Source organism: Orcinus orca, chromosome X (genome assembly GCF_937001465.1).
Source record: "Orcinus orca chromosome X, mOrcOrc1.1, whole genome shotgun sequence".
In the NCBI taxonomy this organism is placed as follows: Eukaryota; Metazoa; Chordata; class Mammalia; order Artiodactyla; family Delphinidae; genus Orcinus; species Orcinus orca.
The window spans coordinates 11,389,600-11,413,608 of NC_064580.1; the positions used below are offsets into that span (position 1 = coordinate 11,389,600).

The 24,009-nt window shown below is 41.4% G+C and overlaps 1 protein-coding gene across 5 annotated transcripts in view; it reads left to right on the top strand.

Annotated features, from left to right (window-relative positions):
• The window catches only part of OFD1 (OFD1 centriole and centriolar satellite protein), a 63,826-nt gene that overhangs the window by 30,817 nt on the left and 9,000 nt on the right, over positions 1-24,009 (top strand). For 4 of the 5 annotated variants that reach the window (XM_033427947.2, XM_033427945.2, XM_033427946.2 and 1 more), the window contains 5 exons: positions 6,471-6,601; positions 7,135-7,246; positions 15,912-16,517; positions 17,001-17,121; positions 18,488-18,588. In XM_033427947.2, the coding sequence (XP_033283838.1) occupies positions 6,471-6,601; positions 7,135-7,246; positions 15,912-16,517; positions 17,001-17,121; positions 18,488-18,588 (1,071 nt within the window). The remainder of the gene's footprint in view (positions 1-6,470; positions 6,602-7,134; positions 7,247-15,911; positions 16,518-17,000; positions 17,122-18,487; positions 18,589-24,009) is intronic. The other variant, XM_033427949.2, reaches the window with a different exon arrangement.

A 24,009-nucleotide genomic window follows, 5' to 3' on the forward strand; every position in this document is an offset into this window, starting at 1 on the left:
CATTCATCTCTTGATGGATATTTAGGTTGTTTCCATGTCTTGGCTATTGTGAATAGTGCTGCTATGAACATAAGGGTGCATGTATCTTTTTTAATTAGAGTTTTCTCCAGATATATGCCCAGGAGTGGGATTGCTGGATCATATGGTAATTCTATTTTTAGTTTTCTGAGAAACCTCCATACTGTTTTCCACAGTGGCTGCACCGACTTACATGCCCACCAACAGTGTAGGAGGGTTCCGTTTTCTCCACATCCTCTCCAGCAATTTGTCATTTGTAGACTTTTTAATAATGGCCATTCTGACCACTGTGCGATGGTACCTCATTGTGGTTTTGATTTGCATTTCTCTAATAGTCAGCCATATTGAGCATCTTTTCATGTGCCTATTGGCCCCCTCTATTTATTTTTTGGAGAAATGTCTACTTCAGTCTTCTGCCAATTTTTTGGTTCCATTGTTTGTTCTTTTGTTGTCGAGCTGTGTGAGCTGTTTGTATATTTTGGAAATTAAGCCCTTGACAGTCGCATCATTTGCAAATATTTTCTCCCATTCTGTACGTTGTCTTTTCGTTTTGTTTACAGTTTCCTTTGCTGTGCAGAAGCTTGTAAGTTTGATTAGGTCCCATTTGTTTATTTTTGCTTTTATTTCTATTGCCTTGGGAGACTGACCTAAGAAAACGTTGGTACGATTTATGTCAGAATGTTTTGCCCCTGTTGTCTTCTAGACATTTTATGGTGTCATAGCCTATGTTTAAGTCTTTAAGGCATTTTGAGTTTATTTTTGTGTATGGTGAGAGGTCGTGTTGTAACTTCATTGATTTACATGCAGCTGTCCAACTTCCCCAACACCAGTTGCTGAAGAGTCTGTCTTTTTTCCGTTGTATATTCTTGCCTCCTCTGTCGAAGATTAATTGACCATAGGTGTGTGGGTTTATTTTGGGGCTCTCTGTTCTGTTCCATTGATCCATGTGTTTGTTTTTGTGCCAATGCCATGCTGTTTTGATTACTGTAGCTTTGTAGTATTGTCTGAAGTTTGGGATGGTTATGCTCTTGTAAGTCTTTTAATCACAGTTTCAATTTCAATACTTGTGATTGGTATGTTCTTACTTTCTATTTCTTCCTGGTTCAGTCTTGGAAGATTTCACCTTTCTAAGAATTTGTCTATTTATTCTAGTTGTCCATTTTATTGGTAGATAGTTGGTTGTAGTAGTCTCTTATGATCCTTTGTATTTCTGTGGTGTCAGTTGTAACTTCTTTTTTGTTTCTAATTTTATTGATTTGAGCCCTCCCTTTTTTTCTTGATGAGTCTGGCTAAAAGTTTATCAATTTTCTTTATCTTTTCAAAGAACCGTCCTTTAGTTTCATTGATCTCTTCTATTGTTTCCTTCATCTCTCTTTCATTTATTTCTGCTCTCATCTTTATGATTTCTTTCCTTCTACTAACTTTGGGTTTTGTTTGTTCTTTCTCTAGTGGCTTTAGGTGTAAGTAACCTTAGGTTGTTTGAGATTTTTCTTGTTTCTTGAGGTAAGATTGTATTGCTATAAACTTCCTTCTTAGAACTCCTTTTGTTGCATCTCATAACTTTTGGATTGTCGTGTTTTCGTTTTCATTTGTCTCTAGGTATTTTTTGATTTCCTCTTTGATTTCTTTGGTGATCCATTGGTTGTTTAGTAACATATTGTTTAGCCTCCATGTGTTTGTGTTTTTTCGTTGTTTTGTTGTAGTCGATTTTTAATCTCATAGTGTTGTGGTAGGAGATGATGCTTGATATGATTTCACTTTTCTTAAATTTACTGAGGCTTGCTTTGTGACCAAGCATGTGGTCTATCCTGGAGAATGTTCCATGTGCACTTGAGAAAAATGTGTACTCTGCTGCTTTCAGATGGAACGTTCTATAAATATCAGTTAAATCCATCTGGTCTCATGTGTCACATAAGGCCTGTGTTTCCTTATTGATCTTCTGCCTGTATGATCCGTCCATTGATGAAAGTGGGGTGTTAAAGTCCCCCACTATTACTGTGTTACTGTCGATTTCTCCTTTTATGGCTGTGAGCATTTGCCTTCTATATTGCTCCTGTGTTGGGTGCATAAATACTTAAAATTGTTATATCTTCTTCTTGGATTGATCCCTTGATCATTATGTACTGTCCTTTTTTGTCTCTTGTAATAGTCTTTATTTTACAGTCTATATTGTCTGATATGACTATTGCTACTCCAGCTTTCTTTTGATTTCCATTTGCATGGAATACATTTTACCATCCCCTCACTTTCAGTCTGTATGTGTCCCTAGATCTGAAGTGGGGTTCTTGTAGACAGCATATATACAGGTCTTGTGTTTGTATCCATTCAGCCGGTCTATCTTTTGGTTGGAGCATTTAATCCATTTACATTTAAGGTAATTACTGATATGTACTTACTGATGTTTTGTTAATTGTTTTGGCTTTGTTTTTGAAGGTCTTTTTTCTTCCCTTACTCTTTTGTTCTCTTGTGACTTGATGTCTGTCTTTAGTGTTGTGTTTGGATTGCTTGTTCTTTTTTGTATGTGTATCTATTGTACATCTTTGGTTTGTGGTTCCCATGAGGTTTTGATATAGCAGTCTGTATATGTACAAGATTGCTTTAAGTTGCTGGTCTCTTAATTTCCAGTGCATTTCCAATATCCTGCATTTGTATTCTCCTCTTCCCATGATTGCTGGTTTTGATAACATATTTGTGTGGGGGTGATTTCCTACCTTTGTTTTATGTTTGCCTTTACCGATGAGCTTTCCCATTCATAATTTTCTGGATTCTAGTTGTGGCCTTTTCTGCCTAGAGAAGTTCCTTTAGGATTTGTTGTAAAAGCTGGTTTGGTGATGCTGAATTCTCTTAGCTTTTGCTTGTCTGTAAAGCTTTTGATTTCTCCCTTGAATCTGAATGAGAGCCTTGCTGGGTAGAGTATTCTTGGTTGTAGGTTTTTCTCCTTCATCACTTTAAATATATCTTGCCATTTCCTTCTGGCCTGCAGAGTTTCTGCTGAAAAATCAGTTGATAACCTTATGGGAATTTCCTTGTATGTTATTTGTTTCTTTTCTCTGTTCTTTGTAATATTTTATCTTTGTCTTAATTTTTTGGTCAGTTTCATTAATATGTGTCTCGGCGTGTTCCTCCTTGGGTTTATCCTGTATGGCACTCTCTGAGCCTCCTGGACTTGAGTGTTTCCTTTCCCATGTTAGGGAAGCTTTTGGCTGTTAGCTCTTCAAATATTTTCTCAGCCCCTTTCTCTCTCCTCTCCTTCTGGGACCCCTTTAATGCCAATGTTGTGGATTTAATGTTGTCCTAGAAGTCTCTTAGACTGGCCTCATTTCTTTTCATTCTTCTGTCTTTATTCTGTTCCTCGGCAGTGATTTCCACCAATTTGTTTTCCAGCTCACTTACTCGTTCTACTGCCCCATTTATTCTGCTATTGATTCCTTCTAGTGTGTTTTTCATTTCAGTTATTGTATTGTTCATCTCTGTTCATTAAAGCTTCTAACTCTTTATTAAACATTTCTTGTATCCTCTTGGTCTGTGTCTCCATTGTTTTTCTTCTTGGTCTTGGATCATCTTTACTATCATTACTCTGAAATCTTTTTCAGGTAGGTTGCCTATCTCCGCTTCACTTAGTTGTTCTTCTGGGGTTTTATCTTGTTCCTTAGTCTGGAAGATATTTCTCCACTGTCTGGTATTGTCTCACTTGCTGTGTTTTTGTGGTCTCCATTCCTCAGGCCGTAGGATTATAATTCTTCTTGGTTCCGGTGTCTGTCCCCTGGTGGGTGAGGTTGGTCCACGGGCTTGTGCAGGCTTTCTGGTGGGAGGAACTGGTGCCTGCACACTGGTGGGTGGAGCTGTGTCATGTCCCCCTGGTGGGCAGGGCCATGTCAAGGGGTATGTTTATAGGTGGCTCTTGGCTCAGGACAACTTTAGACAGCCTGTCTCCTGATGGGTGGGGCTGTGTTCCTACCCTGTTCATTGTTTGGCCTGAGGCGTCCCAGGACTGGAGCCTGCAGGCTGTTGGGTGGGGCTGATCATTGGTGCCAAAATGGAGACACCCCCCCCCACCCCCACCCCCGGGAGAGCTCACGCCCAAGAGTTTTCCTTTGGGCCCCACGGTGAGCCACAGCCGACCCCCGACTCTGCCAGAGACCCTACAGTACCCGCAGGTAGGTCTGGCCCAGGCTCTTACAAAGTCAGTGCTTTGCCCTGGGTCCCAGTGCACATGAAACCTTGTGTGCGGCCTCCAAGAGGGCCATCTGTTTTCCTCAGTCCTGAGGAGCTCCTGCACTCGAGCCCTGCTGGCCTTCAAAGCCAAATGCTCTGGGGGCTCCTCCTCCTGATGCCAGGCCCCCAGGCTGGGGAGCCTGACGTGGGGCTCCAGACTCACTCATATGGGAGAACCTCTGTGATAGAATTACTTTCCAGTTTGTGGATCGCCCACCTGGAAGGTATGGGATTTGATCATAATGCAAAAGTGAACTTCCTAATGTCTCACTGTGGCTTCTTCTTGGTCTTTGGATGTAGAATATCTTTTTTGGAAGGTTCAAGTCTTTTTTGTCAGTGGTTGTTTAGCAATTAGTTGTGATTTTGGTGTTTTCATAAGGGGAGGTGAGCTGAAGTCCTTTTACTCCACCATCTTGTCTCTCCCGCCGGTCCTGAAGAAACATTTTAAAACTGTCCGAATTTGCCCCTCCAGATGGTACCGAGCTTCCCTTGCCCTCTGACTGCTGGTCAGGTGTGCCGAGTGCCCGCAAGCACTGGGAGGGAGGGAGGAGAGAGGTCAAGGTTGTTTGCCCTCCTGCCACCTCCATATACAGCGTCCCTGGGCTGGCCCTGCGCCTTTCAGCCATGCAAGGTCCGAGTGTTTGTGGGATGGCCTCTCTAGCATTCTGCAGCAGCTCGCTCTCTCCAGTTCTGGGAGTTCCTGCCTCCCCGGCCCTCTAGGCCCAAGGGCTACAAACAGCATGGCTCTGCTAGTAGCCTAGGGAACTATGCCATCCTTTGTGGCTACGGACCCAGCCTAAGTCAGTCTGTATTGAAGGGTTCTCCGATGACCTGAATTGGGCATGCCGTCTGTTTTCTGCCTGGACCCTGAGAGCCCCTGACAGATGCACAGATCGAATTGGACCTCAGGGCAGTCATTGACAGGTTTTGGTAGAGCACTCCTTATCTGCCTCTGTAGGGAGAAGAGGCGGGCTTTCAACTTAATTTGAGGATTTGAAAGAATTGTATTACATGGAGAAGGATGTGAGAATAGTAAAATTTGCATTTATGTGCATTAAATTATTTTGTTTTGAAATTTGTGAGTCAGAATTGCCTGTAGTCCATTTGATAGAATTAATACAATATTGTATGCATACAAAAAAAAGGAAGAACAATTTGAAACTTGTTTGGCTGCTTTTAAAAGTCAAGCGACGGAAGTCAGAAAGAGAAAGACATATAATATTGCTTATGTGAAATCTAGAAAAATGGTACAGATGTGACCTTATTTGCAAAGCAGAAATAGAGACACAGATGTAGAAAACAAACTTACGATTACCAAGGGGGAAAGGGGGTGTGGGATGAATTGGGAGATTGGGATTGACATATATACACTACTATGTATAAAATAGGTAACTAATGAGAACTGACTGTATAGCACAGGGAACTCAGTGCTCTGTAGTGACCTAAATGGGAAGGAAATCTAAAAAAGAGTGGGTATATGTATAACTGACTCACTTCGTTGTACAGCAGAAACTAATACAACATTGTAAAGCAGCTGTACCCCAATTTAAAAAAAAATAGGTAAACAATAAGGACTACTGTATACCACAGGAAAGAATACTCAATATCTTGTGATAACCTATAATGAAAAAGGATCTGAAAAAGAATATATAGGGCTTCCCTGGTGGCGCAGTGGTTGAGGGTCCACCTGCTGATGCAGGAGACGCTGGTTCGTGACCCGCTCCGGGAGGGTCCCACATGCCGCGGAGCGGTTGGGCCCGTGAGCCGTGGCCGCTGGGCCTGCGCGTCCGGAGCCTGTGCTCCGCAACGGGAGAGGCCACAACAGTGAGAGGCCCCCGTACCGCAAAAAACGGAAAAAAAAAAAGAATATATATTATGTATATGTATAATTTAGTCACTTTGGTGTACACTTGGAACTAGCACAACATTGTAAATTAACTAAACTTAAATTAAAAAAAAAAAGTCAAGGGCTTCCCTGGTGGCGCAGTGGTTGAGAGTCCGCCTGCCAATGCAGGGGACACGGGTTCGTGCCCCGGTCCAGGAAGAGCCCACATGCCGCGGAGCGGCTGGGCCCGTGAGCCATGGCCGCTGAGCCTGCGCATGCGGAGTCTGTGCTCCACAACGGGAGAGGCCACAGCAGTGAGAGGCCCGCGTACCGCAAAAAAAAAAAAAAAAAAAAGTCAAGCGAAATGAAAACACTTCAGGTTGGTAACGACCAGGCTCTTCTACTTTCTTAGGCATAGCTCAGCCATCTCCTAAACTGCTGATTTTTCAGAAAGAATTACAGAAAGCAGAAAATGCTATCACCTCGGAGCATAAGGAGTTTGCAACCCAGAAACAAGCTCTGCAACAACAACTACAAAGTGAAGTGAGTATTTCTCCTTGAGCACCCAGGGATCAGGCCAGTCCACTGCATAGACGTGTGAACTTGGCACATGCCACACTGGTGTGAGTGGGATTTATTTTAACATCAGATATCCCTTAAGGTGCTAAAGGGTGTCCTTTCTCCTCTGAGAGAACTGTCCAGTGGTCATGTGACTCTATATTTATAATAGTCACAAAATCCAGAGGCAAGCAAACTCACACACAAAATTTTCCAAGTCCTGATGGTGCCCACAGTGGAAGTGTCTCGATGCTCACCCTGTGACTTGGAAATACTGCTGCCCTCTCTCTGGTGTCTTCCCATGCCATGGAGTAGCTGCTCTGACGTGCATGTAAGAAGAAATGGAAACTTGCGTCATCGGTCGTCATTTTAAAGGGACCCTGTGGTTTACGGGTATAAAGCTGCTCAGAATTGGCAAAACAAAAAGAGAGAATAAGCCCAATGAGAGAATTGTTCCCTTTGAAGTGAGCTGTGATTTGTTTTATGTTGATTTTTTTTTCTTCTCTAATTCTCTGCAGATTGAGCACTGTGCCCAGCTGAAGGCCCGGATATTAGAATACGATGCTTCTGTCAAGAGGTTAACTGTGCAGGTTACCGATTTAAAATTGCAACTGAAACAAACTCAGATAGGTTAGAGACATTTTTAACCTCTGTGTGTGTGTGTGTGTGTGTGTGTATGTGTGTGTGTGTGTGTGTGTGTGTGTGTGTAAAACTTCTGACATTTGTGGAAATGTAATAATTGTTACTCATTGAATTTTCAGTAATTCTCATAGTAGAGGTAAAGCCATAGAGCCATGGGCCATCTTAGAAGTCAAACTCCCTGTCCATTTCATGGATACCAGCCAGGTCATCAGCTGAAGTGACTTGCTTTCACAGGTGCCCCATGCTTGGGGGAGCCTCATGCCCCAGATAGGAAAGGTGTGGTAGTGATGCAGAGGCCCCCAAATTCTTCCTGGACCTAGGTTTTCCTGTTTTATTTGCTACCCTGATAATAAGAGCAGTCTACTCTTCAGTGGTTTTATATACTCCTTGACAGGTGTATATACCTGTGGGAGAAGCAGAGTGCCCTGGCAAAAAGAGGGCTGCCGCTGGAATCAGAAAATTTGTTTTGTACCCCAATTTTGAAGTTAGTTGTTTGGCCTTGGACATGTTGCTTTTAACTTCCTTGGGCCTCAGTTGCCCCCTTTGTAATGAGGATAATAATACCTTCTGTGCCATGGAGGACGAAGGGGAAAGGTGATTGGCTCCAGTACAGTGCCTGGGGCATATGAAACACTGGGGAGATGGCCAGTGCTACCATCTGATTACTATGTCTTCCTGTGGATGCGTGACATCTGCCCCTCCTCCTTCATAACAAGTGTTCCGAGGCTTAGACACTTCCTTTAGCTGCTTCCAAGCTCAGTGGAAGTTCCTGAGTGTTCGTGATTTTGAGCCTTCTTCAGTTCCTTCTTCCCACTTAGGCCCTTGGCCCCTTCTCCCCATGCCACTTTTATTGTGGTCTCTTTACTCATCTCTACTCTTTCCCATTCCTCATTTTCTCTCCACAATTCTGCCTTTGCCAAACTGCCCACAGCTGAAACCTGTACCAAGCTCCTGTCATTAGAAATAGTTTAATGAGGTTGGAAGCTTCTGGAACATGGGCATCACAAGCATCTGTCCCGTGGCATCACCAAGGTGGCTTTGCAGGAGAGGAGTGATCACATTTACTGGCTTTGCATTAGGCCAGCGCAGTGGCTCGATGCCTCGCTAACTGGGGGATTCAGCCGCAGTCCCCCATCCGTGGCATGGGAGCCGTGAGAGTTCTGGGCCCACAGTGGTGTCCTGACCGCATGTCCTCCTTATCTGAGACTCAGGCCGTATGCAGTGGATTTTGCCGCAGCCCTGGGAGTTCGGGGGCGGCATCCTGTAGTGCGACGCGTTCATTATTTTGAAGTCAAATGTGTGAACATTCATGCTGGGTGAAATAATTAAAGATTATAAATGGGTTTATATCAGCTCAGGTCAGATTTTTCAACCACATGAGTTCAAGTCTGGTTAGGCTTTGTCCCCTAATACATTGTAAATACCTTTTCAGTTCTCAAAGCTTTTAGATTTCAAGGTCGTGCATAATGGATTGTGAAATAATAACATGCGTTACGAATGAAGGCATATGAAGCAGTAGCTGGTACACATGAGCTCTCAAGTAAATGTTAATAATTACTGTTATGACCATGCTTTCACAAACTATTTTATTTTTTTATTTTTATTTATTGAAGTATAGTTGATTAACAATGTTAATTTCTGCTGTACAGCAGACTGATTCAGTTACACGTATACATATATTCTTTTTGATACTATTTTCCATTATGGTTTATCATAGGATACTGAATATAGTTTCCTGTGCTATACAGTAGGACCTTGTTGTTTATCCATTCTATATATAATAGCTTACATCTGCTAACCCCAACCTCCCATTCCATCCCTCCCCCAACCCCCTCCCTCTTGGCAACCACAAGTCTGTTCTCTTTGTCCATGAGTCTTTCTGTTTCGTAAATGTGACACAATTGAACACATCTTAGATTCCACATGTGGTATCACATGGTATTTGTTTTCTCTTTCTGACTTACTTCACTTGGTGTGATATTCTCTGGTTGCATCCATGTTGCTGCAAGTGGCATTATTTTCTTCTTCTTTTTTTTTTTTTTTTACAGCTGAGTGATATTCCATTGTGTGTGTGTGTGTGTGTGTGTGTGTACCACATCTTCTTTATCCATCCATCTGTTGATGGACATTTAGGTTTCCATGTCTTAGTTCTTGTAAATAGTGCTGCTATGAACTTATGGGTGCATATATCTTCTTGGATTAGAGTTTTGTCTGTATACGTGCCCAGGAGTGGGATTGCTGGATCATATGGTAATTCTATTTTTACTTTACTGAGGAACCTCCATACTGTTTTCCATAATGGCTGTACCAATATACATTCCCACCAACAGTGTAGGAGGGTTCCCTTTTCTCCACACCCTCTCCAGCATTTGTTATTTGTAGATTTTTTAATGATGGCTATTCTGACTGGTGTGTGGTGGTACCTCATTGTAGTTTTGATTTGAATTTCTCTAATGATTAGCGATGTTGAGTGTCTTTTCATGTGCCTATTGGCCATTTGTATTTCTTCTTTGGAGAAATGTCTACATAGGTCTTCTGACAATTTTTTGATTCCGTTGTTTGTTTTTTTGTTGTTGAACTGTATGAGCTCTGTGTATATTTTGGAAATTAAGCCCTTGTTGGTCACATCGTTATCAAATATTTTCTCCCATTCTGTGGGTTGGCTTTTGTTTCATGGTTTCCTTTGCTGTGCAGAAGCTTGTAAGTTTGATTAGGTCCTGTTTGTTTATTTTTGCTTTTATTTCTATTGCCTTGGGAGACTGACCTAAGAAAACATTGGTACGATTTATGTCAGAGAATGGTTTGCCTGTGTTCTCTTCTACATATTTTATGGTGTCATGTCTTATGTTTAAGTCTTTAAGCCATTTTGAGTTTATTTTTGTGTATCGTGAGAGGGTGTGTTCTGACTTCATTGATTTATATGTAGCTGTCCAACTTTCCCAACACCACTTGCTGAAGAGTCTGTCCTTTTTCCATTGTATAAGTATATTCTTGCCTTTTTTGTTGAAGATTAATTGGCCATAGGTGTGTGAGTTTATTTCTGGGCTCTTTATTCTGTTCCATTGATCCATATGTCTGTTTTTGTCCCAATACCATGCCGTTTTGATTACTGTAGCTTTGTAGTATTGTCTGAAGTCTGGGAGGGTAATGCCTCCTGCTTTGTGTTTTTGCCTTAGGATTGCTTTGGCAATTCTGGGTCTTTTATGGTTCTATATAAATTTTAGGATTATTTGTTCTAGTTCTGTGAAAAATGTCATGGGTCATTTGATAGGGATCGCATTAAATCTGTAGATTGCTTTGGGTAGTATGGCCATTTTAACAACATTCTTCCAATCCAAGAGCATGGGCTATCATTTCTATTTCTTTGAGTCATCTTCAGTTTCCTTTACTAATGTTTCATAATTCTCAGCGTATAAGTCTTCCACCTCCTTGGTCAGGTTCATTCCTAAGTATTTTATTTTTTGAGGTGTGATTTTGAAAGGTATTGTTTTTTTACATTCCCTTCTGTTATTTCTTTGTTAGTGTAAAGAAATGCAACAGATTTCTGTATGTTAATCTTGTATCCTGCTACCTTGCTGAATTCGTTTATCAGTTCTGGTAGTTTTTGTGTGGCGTCTTTAGGGTTTTCTGTATATGGTATCATGTCACCTGCATATAGTGACCATTTTACCTCTTCCCTTTCAATTTGGATACCTTTTATTTCTTTGTCTTGTCTGATTGCTGTGGCTAGGACTTTCAGTACTATGTTGAATAGAAGGGGTGAGGGTGGGCATCCTTGAGTTGTTCCAGATTTTAGCAGGAAGGCTTTCAGCTTTTCACTGTTGAGTATTACATTGGCTGTGGGTTTGTCATAAGTAGCTTTTATTATGTTGAGACATGCTCCCTCTATACCCACTTTGGTGAGAGTTTTTATCATGAATGGATGTTGAATTTTGTCAGATGCTTTTTCTGCATCTATTGAGATGACCATGTGGTTTTTGTCTTTTCTTTTGTTGATATGGTATATCACATTGATTGATTTGCATATGTTGAACCATCCTTGTGAAGTTGGGATGAATCCCACTTGGTCGTGGTGTATGATCTTTGTATGTGTTGTTGGATTCGGTTTGCTAATAGTTTGTTGAGGATTTTTGAATCTATAGTCATCAGAGATATTGGCCTGAAGTTTTCTTTTTTGGCGGTGTCTTTGTCTCGTTTTGGTATCAGGGTGATGGTGGCTTCATAGAATGTGTTTGGGAGTGTTTCCTCCTCCTCAAATTTTTGGAAGAGTCTGAGAAGGATCAGTATAAGTTCTTTTTTGTATGTTTGGTAGAATTTGGGTGTGAAGCCATCTGGTCCTGGACTTCTGTTTGTAGGGAGTTTGTTGACTACACATTCTATTTCACTTCTAATATCCGTCTGTTGAAATTCTTTATTTCTTCTTGATTCCATTTTGGTGGGCTATATGTTTCTAGAAAGTTGTCCAGTTCTTCTAGGTTGTCAAATTTGTTAGCATATAATTGTTCATAGTATTCCCTTAGGGTTTTTTGTATTTCTGTGGTATTGGTCGTTATATCTCCTTTTTCCTTTCTTTATTTTGTTTCGTTGGGTTCTCTGTCTTCTTGGTGAGCCTGGCCAGAGGTTTGTCAATCTTGTTTACCCTTTCATAGAACCAGTTCTTGGTTTTATTGGCCTTTTCTATTTTTTTAATCTCTATTTTCTCTCTCATCTTTATTATTCCTTCCTTCTGGTGACTTTAGGTTTTGTTTGTTCTTCTTTTTCTAATTTTTTTAAGTGGTAGGTTAGGTTTTTTATTTGACACTTTTCTCATTTTTTTTGTTTTTTTGTTTTTTTTGAGGAAGGCCTGTATCACTATGAACTTCCCTCTAAGAACTGCTTTTGCTATGTCCCATAGATTTTTTATGGTTCTGTTTTCATTGTCATTTGTCTCGAGGTATTTTTTAATTTCCTCTTTGATTTCATCACTGATCCATTGCTTTTTTTTTTTTTTTTTGGCGGTATGTGGGCCTCTCACTGTTGTGGCCTCTCCCGTTTGCGGAGCACAGGCTCCGGACGCGCAGGCCCAGCAGCCATGGCTCACGGGCCCAGCCGCTCCACAGCACATGGGGTCCTGCCAGACCGGGGCACGAACCCGCGTCCCCCGCATTGGCAGGCGGACTCTCAACCACTGCGCCACCAGGGAAGCCCGATCCGTTGCTTTTTTAGTAGCATGTTGTTTAGTCTCCATGTAATCGTTTTTTCTCATTTCTTTTTCTGTGGTTGATTTCTAGTTTCATGCCACTGTAGTCAGAAAAGATGCTTGAGATAATCTCTGTACTCTTAAATTTGTTGAGGCTTTTTTTGTGCCCTAGTATGTGGTCAATCCTAGAGAATGTTCCATGTGCACTTGTGAAGCATGTGTATTCTGGTTTTCTTTTTGTTTTGTTTTGCATGTAGTGTTCTGAAACTATCAGTTAAGTCTAACTGTAGTGTTGTTTAGTATCTCTGTTGCCTTACTGATTTTTTTTTTTTTTTTTTTTTTTTGTCTACAAGATCCATCCATTGATGTGAGTGGGATGTTTAAGTTTCCTACTATTATTCTTGTCAGTTTCTCCCTTATGTCTGTTAGTATTTGTTTTATGTATTTGGGTCCTCCTATATTAGGTGCATATATGTTGATGTCTGTAAAATCCTCTTCTTGTATTGATCCTTTTATCATTGTATAGTGTCCTCCTTTATCTTTCTTTATGGCCTTTGTTTTAAAGTCTATTTTGTCTGATGTGAGTATTGCAACCCCTGCTTTCTTGTCATTTCCGTTTGAATGAAATATCTTTTTACATACCCTCACTTTCAATCTATGTGTGTCCTTTGCCCTAAAGTGGGTCTCTTGTAGTCAGCCTATTGTAGGCTCTTGTTTTCTTTTTAATCCAATCTGCCACTTTGTGTCTTTTGATTGGAGCATTCAGTCTGTTTACAGTTAAGATGATTATTGATAGATATGTATTTATTGCAGTTTTAAGCCTTGTTTTCCCATTGATTTTATATTTGTCCATTTGTTTTTGTTTTTCCTTGGGTGGTTTGATGATTTTCTTTTGTATTATGCTTACGTTCTCTTGTTTTTGTTTTTTTGTGAATCTGTTGTATGTTTTTGATTTGTGGTTACCCTGTTTTCAAGTATATTAACCCCATTCTGTATCTACTTGCCTTAGACTGGTAGCCATATAGCCTGAAACGCATTCTAGGAAATGAAAAAATAATCTACGTTTTCTTAATCTCCTCCCCCACATTTTAAGATTTTGATGTCCCCTTTTACATCTTTATATTCATTCTTTTGCTGTTCATTGTGGTTATCGTCATTTCACAGAAATTTTTTGATTCTTTTTTAATCTGTGTACTGGCTTATTTAGGCGATTTGCTTTTTCCTCTTTTCTATTTAGAGAAGACCTTTCAATGTTTCCTTTAGGATAGGTTTAGTGTTGCTGTATTCTTTTAGTTTTCACTTGTCTGAGAAATTCTTAATCTCTCCTTGTATTCTAAATGATAATTTTGCTGGGTAGAGTATCCTAGGTTGCAGATTTTTCCCTTTCAGGACTTTGAATCAATCCCTCGCCACTCCCTTCTGGCCTGCAGTGTTTGTGTAAAGAAGTCAGCTGATAGCTTTATGGGGGTTCCCTTGTAATTAACTCCTTGTTTTTCTCTTGCTGCTGTTAGCATCTTCTCTTTAACTTTTACCATTTTTATTATAATATGTCTTGCTATAGGTCTCTTTGGGTTTACATTGTTTGGGACCCTCTGTGCCTCCTGCACTTGGATATCTGTTTACTTCTTGAGGTTTGAGAAGTTTTCAGCCATAGTTTCTTCAAATACATTTTCGATCCCCTTTTCTCTTTCTTCCACTTCTGGAATCCCTATTATGCATAGATTGGCACACTTTATATTGTCCCATAGTTCTCTTATATTGGTTTCATTTTTTTTTTTCATTTTGCTTTCTGTCTGCTGTCCTGATTGGGTGATTTCCATTATTCTATCTTCCAGATGATTTATTCGTTCTCCTGCATTATTTGTTTTGTTGTGGCCATGCTGCACAGCTTGCGGGATCTTAGTTTCCTGACCAGGGATTGAACCTGCACCCTCGGCAGTGAAAGCGCAGAGTCCTAACCACTGGACCACCAGGGAATTGCCTGTTCTTTTGCATTATTCATTCTACTATTCATTGCCTTTAGTTCAGTTTTCGTCTCGGCAAATGAGTTTTCTAATTTTTCTTGGTTCCTCTTTATAGTTTCTAGTTCCTTTTTACAGTATTCTGCATTTTTGTTGATATCCTTTCTTAATTCCTTCAGTATTTTCCTCATCTCCTTTTTGAAATTGGTGTCTAATAAACTGAAGAGATCTGTTTCATTGTTTGTTCTTTTAGGGGAATTTTCTTGGTCTTTTAACTGGGAGTGGTTCCTCTGCTTCTTCATTTTACTTATATTTCTCTTATTCTGTGAGTTTAGGAGAATCAGTTATCTACTGTGGTCTTAGAGGGCTATTTATATGTGGCATCATCCCTGTGTAGCGTCTGTGGATTTCATATTTTTTGGCATGAGAGCCGTTTTTAGTATGGATGCCTGTCGCCTTTTTCCTCAACGTGTGCTGGTCGTTATCCCCTTGATCGAGGGGGTGTGCAGACGCGGCAGCTGCTGCCCAGTCCTGGAGTTCTCGGCAGCGGTGGGGTCTCGTGCACCCCTGGAGCACACAGTGGGAGCAGAGGCAGCTTGCAACTGCTCCTGGGGCCTGGGAAGGCAGCTGTGGTGGCTTGCAACCACTCCTGGAGTCTGGGAGGGCAGTGGTGGTGGCAGCTGGAGACTGCTCCTGTAGCTCCTGTAGGTGGTGTCCTGCTGCCTTAGAGCGTGCACAGCGAAAAAGGCTGCAGTGGTGGGCCCCACCCCTCCCCTCCCCTCCCCTCGCTCACCCCCCAAACAGTGGCACCTGGCTTCCTCTGCCTACACCCTCAGGTGTGGTTGCATCAGACTTCAGCTCCTTCAGGCTGTTTCCACGCAGCCCACCCCAGTCCTCTCCCTGGGTCTGATCTCTGAAGCGTGAGCTTCAGCACCCAGCCCCGGCCCACACTGGCGGACGCGCATTTCAGGCTGGGGAGTACAGGGCGGTGGCACAGACCTTTTGTGCAGGTCTCTCTCCATCCTAGCTGCTGCAGACTGGTTGCTGCGTTCTCCTCCAAAGCTCTGTGTCTGTCCCGGCTGATCTCCATGCCGATGAAGGGACTTCCTGGGGTGCAGGAACCTGGCCTCTTTAACAGCTCCCTCCCAGGGTGCAGGTCCTGTCCCGATTCCTTTCTCACTTTCTTTCTTTTTTTTCTTTTTTCTTTTGTCCTACCTGGTTGCATGGAGATTTTCTTGCTCTTTCAGATGTCTGAGGTCTTCTGCTAGCGTTCCGTAGATATTCTGTGAGAATCATTACACATGTAGATATATTTTTGATGTATTTATGGGAGGAGGTGAGCTCCATGTCCTGCTCTTCCACCATCTTGATTGCTCCCTCCACAAACTGTTTAATGTGCCAGTTTGCCCTTATTACTTTGATTTTTCAGAAAAGAAATTCTCAGTAAATTTTAATTTGATTCTCCACCTTTTCCCTTCCTGTCTCACACTGTCTGTCTGTTTGTAACCCGTAGCTCTGGAGAATGAACTGTACCGCAACACGAAGCAGTCTTTGTTACATCACTCCATCAGTGGGTTAATGAGTGGCAAGGAGGGACCTTGTGATGACGACATAAGCGGGGATTTCTTGAAAAATCCTCTGAGACAAGATGAACTGATGGCGGGCCCAGTTATACCACAGATCCCCAGTTACCCAAATGCCAGCACGGAGAGTAGTTCCCCCGATTCCGACCTTGAGTTTGTAGCCAATACCATGGCAAGGGTGAGAGAGCTGGAGCAAGAGGCCGAGCGCTTGGAAAAAGCTTTCCAAAACTACCATCGAAGGGTTAGTCGGTGCCCCGCCAAGAGCCCATCGGCAAACGGGAGCCTGCCCGCCCTGCACCTGCTGAGAGCTCTCAAGAACGTCCCTGCAGGTGCTCCTGAGAGGTGTCTGTTTGCAGAGGACAGAGTTGCCTCTCAGCGGCCTCTGTTGAATGCGCATAGAGGGGACGAGAGTGAGGTATCTGACGTGCCAGGCAGCACAGCCTCAAGGTCACACAAGGATACGGCCTCCAGACGCCTCTCCTCCACTCCCGTCCCCAAAGCAAGGAGAAGCCTTGATAGTGAGATGTACCTGGAAGGTAAGCTACTGCCACAGGGGTTGGGGATGCTCTGGATGTGGGTGGGTTGGTCCTCATCGGCCCAGGATGAGGACCGCAGGAGCGCAGCCAGCGCAGCAGCAGGTCGTGGGAGCCGGGCCCAGGAGAGCCCTGCCTTTGAACCGCGGGCTCCTGGGGAACCATGGCGTCTGCCCCGAGTCGCAGTTGTTGTGGGAGGCCGTGGGACAGAGCGTCAAGTGCCAGCGTATTGCTCGGCACGGAAAGGTGCTCAGAGACTGGCACTGGCTTTGCCTTGGCTGCCGGTTACTTTCATGTGTTTTCTTGTTACCGCTGCAGTTTCATTCAGGTGCCTGAATTGTCAGTTCTGTGGATCATTTACACAACTCCACTGTTTGCAAGGATGATAGAATTCATTTTCAAAGTAATAGAATTCTTTAGAAACCACACTGCTGTCTTCTCCCCACAATCTGTAACATGCTCACCCTGGTTCCTCCTGCCTTGTAGGTCTGGGCCAGTCCCCGGCCACTGTCCCCTGTCCCGACAGAACGCCACAGCCTTCACCTGCCGAGTCCAGGTACAGCCTCTCTGTGCACTCACTCTCCAGCCCTGCGGAGCAGAAGCCCGGGTATGTACCACCTTCTGCCCAGCCTCTGCCAAGGCTGGTTGCTGCCTATGATCTCTGTCATGGCGTGTTTGGTCTTTTAGGTGATATTAAAGACTACGTGGCAGTATAGAATTTGCAGTCAGATTGTGAGATGTGTGATCTTTGGGAATCATCTGCATTACTTGGGGGGAAAAAGACTCCTTTTAGCAAATGAGTAATTTTTACTCGTTTGCTAAACTTGATGTATAGAATATATACTATGGATGGGCTTCCCTGGTGGCACAGTGGTTGAGAGTCTGCCTGCCGATGCAAGGGACGTGGGTTCGTGCCCCGGTCCGGGAAGAGCCCACATGCCGCGGAGCCATGGCCGCTGAGCCTGCGCGTCCGGAGCCTGTGCTCCGCAACGGGAGGGGCCAAAACAGTGAGAGGCCCGTGTACCGCAAGAAAAAAAAAGAAGAATACGTACTATGGTATTAATAAGCATTTGCATAGTTCCATGAATAGACTTGGTTTATAAAGATAAAACAGATGTACAGACTCTGCAAAAGCAAATAAATTCAGTGTAAACTTAAAATAGTTTCATACATCATTAAAAAGTCACAGATATTTAGGCATTTAAATATAAGCAAATAAGTTTCCACTTTGTAAATCATTGAAATAAATTCGAAAGTGGTAGTGGGTCCTAGGATATGATGGCTGAAGCAGGATGCGGTGGGTGTGTTGAGAAGCTCGGGGGAGGGAGGGGCAGGCTGGGATTCGAGTCACATGGGGGACTCCTGCCTGTGCCCAGTCCCCATGGCAGGAGATTCTGACTCCTTTGTTCTGGGCTCAGGCCTAGGCATCTATGTGTTGATGCAGTTCTACTGTACAGAGTTGAAAACTGCCACATGTGCCTGTCCTGGTCCTCAAGTATGTAATATTTTTTATATCACTCCTTCTGTGCTAAAGCCAAGAGGAGAGGCAGGACACACATGGGCCGAGGTAGGGCACTGTGGTGTGTTGCATCTTTAGCTGGCTCATGCTAAAGGTGTGCACAGTTTTTCAAAAACTTGTCAAAAATTTTTTGTAGTTCTTTTTAAAAAAAAAAATTCCTTCTAGGAACAGCCTTGAGAGTGCAACGTTATTCTTTGTTAACAGTGGTAGTACCTACCTCACAGCATGAGGTGGTCTGGAGGAGTGGCTGAGTTAAAGTATATTAACTGTTTGGAATGATGCCTGGTGCGTGGAGAGCGCCCAGTGCACCATAGCTCTTATTTTCTATGAGTGCACGAAAAATTAATTATCTAAAGCATTTTCTTGAGTCACAAAAGGCTTTTTCATCACCCTGTGCTCTTGTGTCTTATATTATTAAAGCTTCACATTCTTGAATTTTATTCTTCCCATCCAGTCTTTATCAAAGAGAAACAGAACTTCAAGACAAAAGTGAATTTTCAAATCTGGACAAGCTAGCTTTTAAGGATCATGAGGAATTTGAACCATCTTTTGAATGTAAGTTTAAATATTAATACTTGTTTTTATAAGTTCAAAATGTAGAAAGTTTAGTTTTGGCAAAACATACCCATTGTTATAAAAAATAAAGCAGTTACAAATTAGGACACTCATTTTATGATAAAACCACACATACAGATACAGTGCCTCGTTTTTGTATCAGAAAAATTTTCAGGTTCTGAGTTCCATTTTTTAAAAATTTCAGGATAACTAATTGCAAAGTCGGAGCTAAGCCCATAAGTGAATCCTTAATTTATGAAGTTTAGGATTGCCTCAGGTTTAAAATAAGTGACTTCTTAAAATTTGCTTTTTTTTCCTCTTTTATGGAATGTGAAAAAGTTGTTATTTTTTTTTTGAATTATACTGATTCCATCAATTGCCTCAGATTGAGAAAACCCTTTCTTAGTTAGAGAATGGAGGTAAAAGAGTGGCGCAGTGGTTGAGAGTCCGCCTGCCAATGCAGGGGACACAGGTTCTGCCCCAGTCCGGGAAGATCCCACATGCCACGGAGCGGCTGGGCCCGTGAGCCATGGCCGCTGAGCCTGCACGTCCAGAGCCTCTGCTCCGCAACGGGAGAGGCCACAACAGTGAGAGGCCCGCGTACCGCAAAAAAAAAAAAAAAAAATTAGCTTAAGAGTCTAGAAACTGGTGTCCTGACTTTGGCCCTGCCTTATACTGAAGCAGGAGGCTCCGAGGTAGAACAGTCTAAAATAAGGATGTAGAGTCAACCAGCTCTGAGGTTCTTTCCGTCTTGGCAAGTCTTGGTTTTTTTTTTGGTTATAGAAGCTTTGTTCATGATAGCCAGAAACTTGAAACAACCCAGGTATCCTTCAATTAGTGAATGGTTAAACAGATGATGGCAAATCTATACCGTGAACTACCACTCAGCAATTAGTGAAACAGACTGTTGATACATGCAACAGTTTGCATGGATCTGCACGGAATTAGCTTAGTGAGAAAAATCAATCCTAAGATTACATACTATAGTAACTAGTTTATGTAGCATTCTTTTTTTATTGAAGTACAGTTGATGTACAATATTATAGAAGTTACTATGTACAATATAGTGGCTCAGAATTTTTAGAGGTTATACTCCGTTTATAGTTATTATGGAGTATTGGCTCTCTTCCCTGTGTTATATCGGGAAGTCTTTTTTTTTCTTATTGGAGTATAGTTGATTTACAATGTGGAGCTAATTTCTGCTGTACAGCAAAGTGACTCAATTATATGCATATATACATTTTTTTAATATTCTTTTCCATTATGGTTTATCCCAGGAGATTGGATATAGTTTCCTGTACTCTACAGTAGGACCTTGTTGTTTATTCATTCTAAATGTAATAGTTTGCATCTACTAACCCCAGACTTCTAGTCCATCCCTCTCCCTCCCCCCTTCCCCCTTGGCAACCACAAGTTTGTTCTCTATGTCTGTGAGTCTGTTTCTGTTTCATAGATAGGTTCCTTTGTGCCATATTTTAGATTCCCCATTCAAGTGATATCATATGGACTTTGTCTTTCTCTTTCTGACGTACTTAGTATGATAATCTCTAGATCCGTCTATGTTGATGCAGATGGCATCATTTTGTTCCTTGTTATGGCTGAGTGGTATTCCATTGTATATATGCACCACATCTTCTTTATCCATTCATCTGGCGATGGACATTTAGGTTGTTTCCTTGTCTTGGCTATTGTGAATAGTGCTGCTATGAACATAGGGGTGCATATATCTTTCTCGATTCGAGTTTTGTCTGGGTATATGCCCAGGAGTGGGATTGCTGGACCATATGATAATTCTATGTTTAGTTTTCTAAGGAACTGCTATACTGTTTTCCATAGTGGCTGCAACAACTTACATTCCCACCAACAGTGTAGGAGAGTTCTCTTTTCTCCACACCATCTCCAGCATTTATTATTTGTAGACTTTTTAACGATGGCCATTCTGAGTGGTGTGAGATGGTACCTCATTGTAGTTTTGATTTGCATTTCTCTGATAATTAGTGATGTTGAGCATCTTTTCTTTTTTTTATAAATTATCCCAATATGTGATTCATTAATATTTAACTTATAATTTACAGAATACTTTGATTTACATATTATTTGGTCTACCTGATTCTGTCCTTACTCTACTAAAATATGTTCTCAACAAAATAGAGTGTTAAAACACAGTCAAATAATGATATATCACTCCTCTTCTCAAAACCCTATACTGGCTTCTCAAGTATCCCACTCAGATTAAAAAGTCCAGGTCCTTACGCTGAGCTTACCATTTCTCTCTGTGGTATTCACTGTCCCCACACATCTTCCCTTTTTGCTTATAAAGGGGTCTCAAATTATCACCATTAGTATTACCCATTCAGTTCAGGGCCATTAAAACCAATTAAGTCATGGGACTTCCCTGGCAGTCCAGTGGTTAAGAGTCTGTGCTTCCAATGCAGGGGGCACAGGTTCCATCCCTGGTTGGGGAACTAAGATCCCACATGCTGTGGCCAAAATAAATAAATAAATAAAACCAATTAAGTCAGGTGATCTGGAACATGCACTCTGGCCCTCTTGATCTAGTTCCCTTTACTTCTCAGATTTCAGCTCACTTTCCCGGCTCATTCAGTTTAGGCACCCAGGCTTCCTGGCTCTTTTCCCAACACTGTACCCTTTTTATATATTGTCACATTCAATTTGCTAAAGTTTTGTTAAGAATCTTTGCATCTAGAGCATCTTTTCTTTACTGGCCATCTGTATGTCTTCCTTGGAGAAATGTCCATTAAAGTCTTCAGCCCATTTTTTGATTGTGTTGTTTGTTCTTTTGTTGTCGAGTTGTATGAGCTGTTTGTATATTTTGGAGATTAAGCCCTTGTTAGTCGCATCACTTGCAAATATTTTCTCCCATTCTGAGGGTTGTCTTTTCATCTTGTTTATGGTTTCCTTTGATGTGCAAAAGCTTAAAAGTTTGATTAGGTCTCATTTGTTTATTTTTGTTTTTATTTCTATTGCCTTGGGAGACTGACCTAAAAAACATTGTTACAATTTATGTCAGAAAATGTTTTCCCTAGGATTTTTCCTAGGATTTTTATGGTGTCATGTCTTATGTTTAAATCTTTAACCCATTTTGAGTTTATTTTTGTGTATGGTGAGATGGTGTGTTCTAAATTCATTAATTTACATGCAGCTGTCCAACTTTCCCAACACCACTTGCTGAAGAGACCGTCTTTTTCCCATTGTATATTCTTTCCTTCTTTGTCGAAGATTGACCGTAAGTGTATGGGTTTGTTGTTTCTGGGCTCTGTTCCGTTTCATTGATCCATATGTCTATTTTTGTGCCAGTACTATGCTGTTTTGATTACTGTAGCTTTGTAGTACTGTCTGAAGTCTCGGAGGGAAATGCCTCCTGCCTTGTTTTTTTGCCTCAGGATTGCTTTGGCAATTCTGGGTCTTTTATGGTTCAATGTAAATTTTAGAATTATTTGTTCTAGTTCTGTGAAAAATGTCATGGGTCATTTGATAGGGATCACATTAAAGCTGTAGGTTGCTTTGGGTAATATGGCCATTTTAACAACATTGTTCCAATCCAAGAGCATGGGATATCTTCCTATTTCTTTGAATCCTCTTTAATTTCCTTATTTATGTTTTGTAGTTCTCAGTGTATAAGTCTTTCACTTCCTTGGTCATGTTTATTCCTCGGTTTTTTTGTTTTTTGGGTTCTGGTGCCATTTTAAAAGGTATTGTTTTTTTACATTCCCGTTCTGTTATTTCATTGTTAGTGTAAAGAAAGGCAACAGATTTCCAAATGTTAATCTTGTTTCCTGCTACTTAGCTGAATTCAATTATTAGATCTAGTAGTTTTTGTGTGGAGTCCTTAGGGTGTTCTATATATTGAATATAGTGTCATGTCATCTGCATATAGTGACCATTTTACCTCTTCCCTTCCAATTTGGATATCTTTTATTTCTTTGTCTTGTCTGATTGCTGTGGCTAGGACTTTCAGTACTATGTTGAATAGAAGAGGTGAGAGTGGGCATCCTTGAGTTCCAGATTTTAGCAGAAAGGCTTTCATCTTTTGGGTGTTACATTGGGTATTACATTGGCTGTGGGTTTGTCATAGATAGCTTTTATTATGTTGAGAGATGCTCCCTCTATACCCACTTTGGTGAGAGTTTTTATCATGAATGGATGTTGAATTTTGTCAGATGCTTTTTCTGCATCTATTGAGATGACCATGTGGTTTTTGTCTTTTCTTTTGTTGATGTGGTGTATCACATTGATTGATTTGCATATGTTGAACCATCCTTGTGAAGTTGGGATGAATCCCACTTAGTCGTGGTGTATGATCTTTTTTATGTGTTGTTGGGTTTGGTTTGCTAATAGTTTGTTGAGGATTTTTGCATCTGCATGCATCAAAGATATTGGCCTGTAATTTTCCTTCTTGGTGGTGTCTTTGTCTGGTTTGTCCCTGGTGTTAGGGTGATGGTGGCTTCATAGAATGTCTGGGAGTGTTCCCTCCTCAAGTTTTTGGAAGAGTTTGAGAAGAATCAGTATAAGTTCATCTTTGTATGTTTGGTAGAATTTGGGTGTGAAGCCATCTGGTCCTGGACTTCTGTTTGTAGGAAGTTTTTTGACTATGGATTCTATTTCACTTCTAGTGATCGGTCTGTTCAAATTATTTATTGCTTCTTGATTCCATTTTGGTGGGCTGCATGTTTCTAGAAAGTTGTCCGTTTCTTCTACATTGTTGAATTTGGTGGCATATAATTGTTCATAGTATTGTCTTATGGTTTTTTGTATTTCTGAAGTGTCAGTTGAGATTTCTCCTTTTTCATTTTTTTATTTTGTTTATTTGGATTGTCTCTCTTCTCTTCTTGGTGAGCCTGGCCAGAGGTTTGTTCATTTTGTTTACCCTTTCAAAGCACCAGCTCTTGTTTTTACTGATTTTTTTCTATTGTTTTTTAAATCTCTATTTTATTCATTTCCTCCCTGATCTTTATTATTTCCTTCCTTCCGCTGACTTTCAGTTTTGTTTGTTCTTTTTCTAATTCTTTGAGGTGGCATATTAGGTTATTTGAGATTTTGTTTGTTTGTTTTGAGGAAAGCATGTATCGCTATGCACTTCTCTCTAAGAACTGCTTTTGCTGTGTCCCATAGATTTTGTATGGTTGTGTTTTCATTGCCATTGGTCTCAAGGTATTTTTAATTTTTCTTTTTTTAAAAATTTGTTTATTAATTTATTTGGTTGTGCCAAGTCTTGGTTGTGGCACGTGGCATCTTTGTCACCATGTGTGGGATCTTCGTTGCAGCATGTGGGATCTTTAGTTGCGGCACACGGGATCTAGTTCCCTGACCAGGGATTGAACCCAGGCCCCCTGCATTGGGCATGCAGAGTCTTAACCACTTGACCACCAGGCAAGTCCCTAATTTTCTTTTTGATTTCCT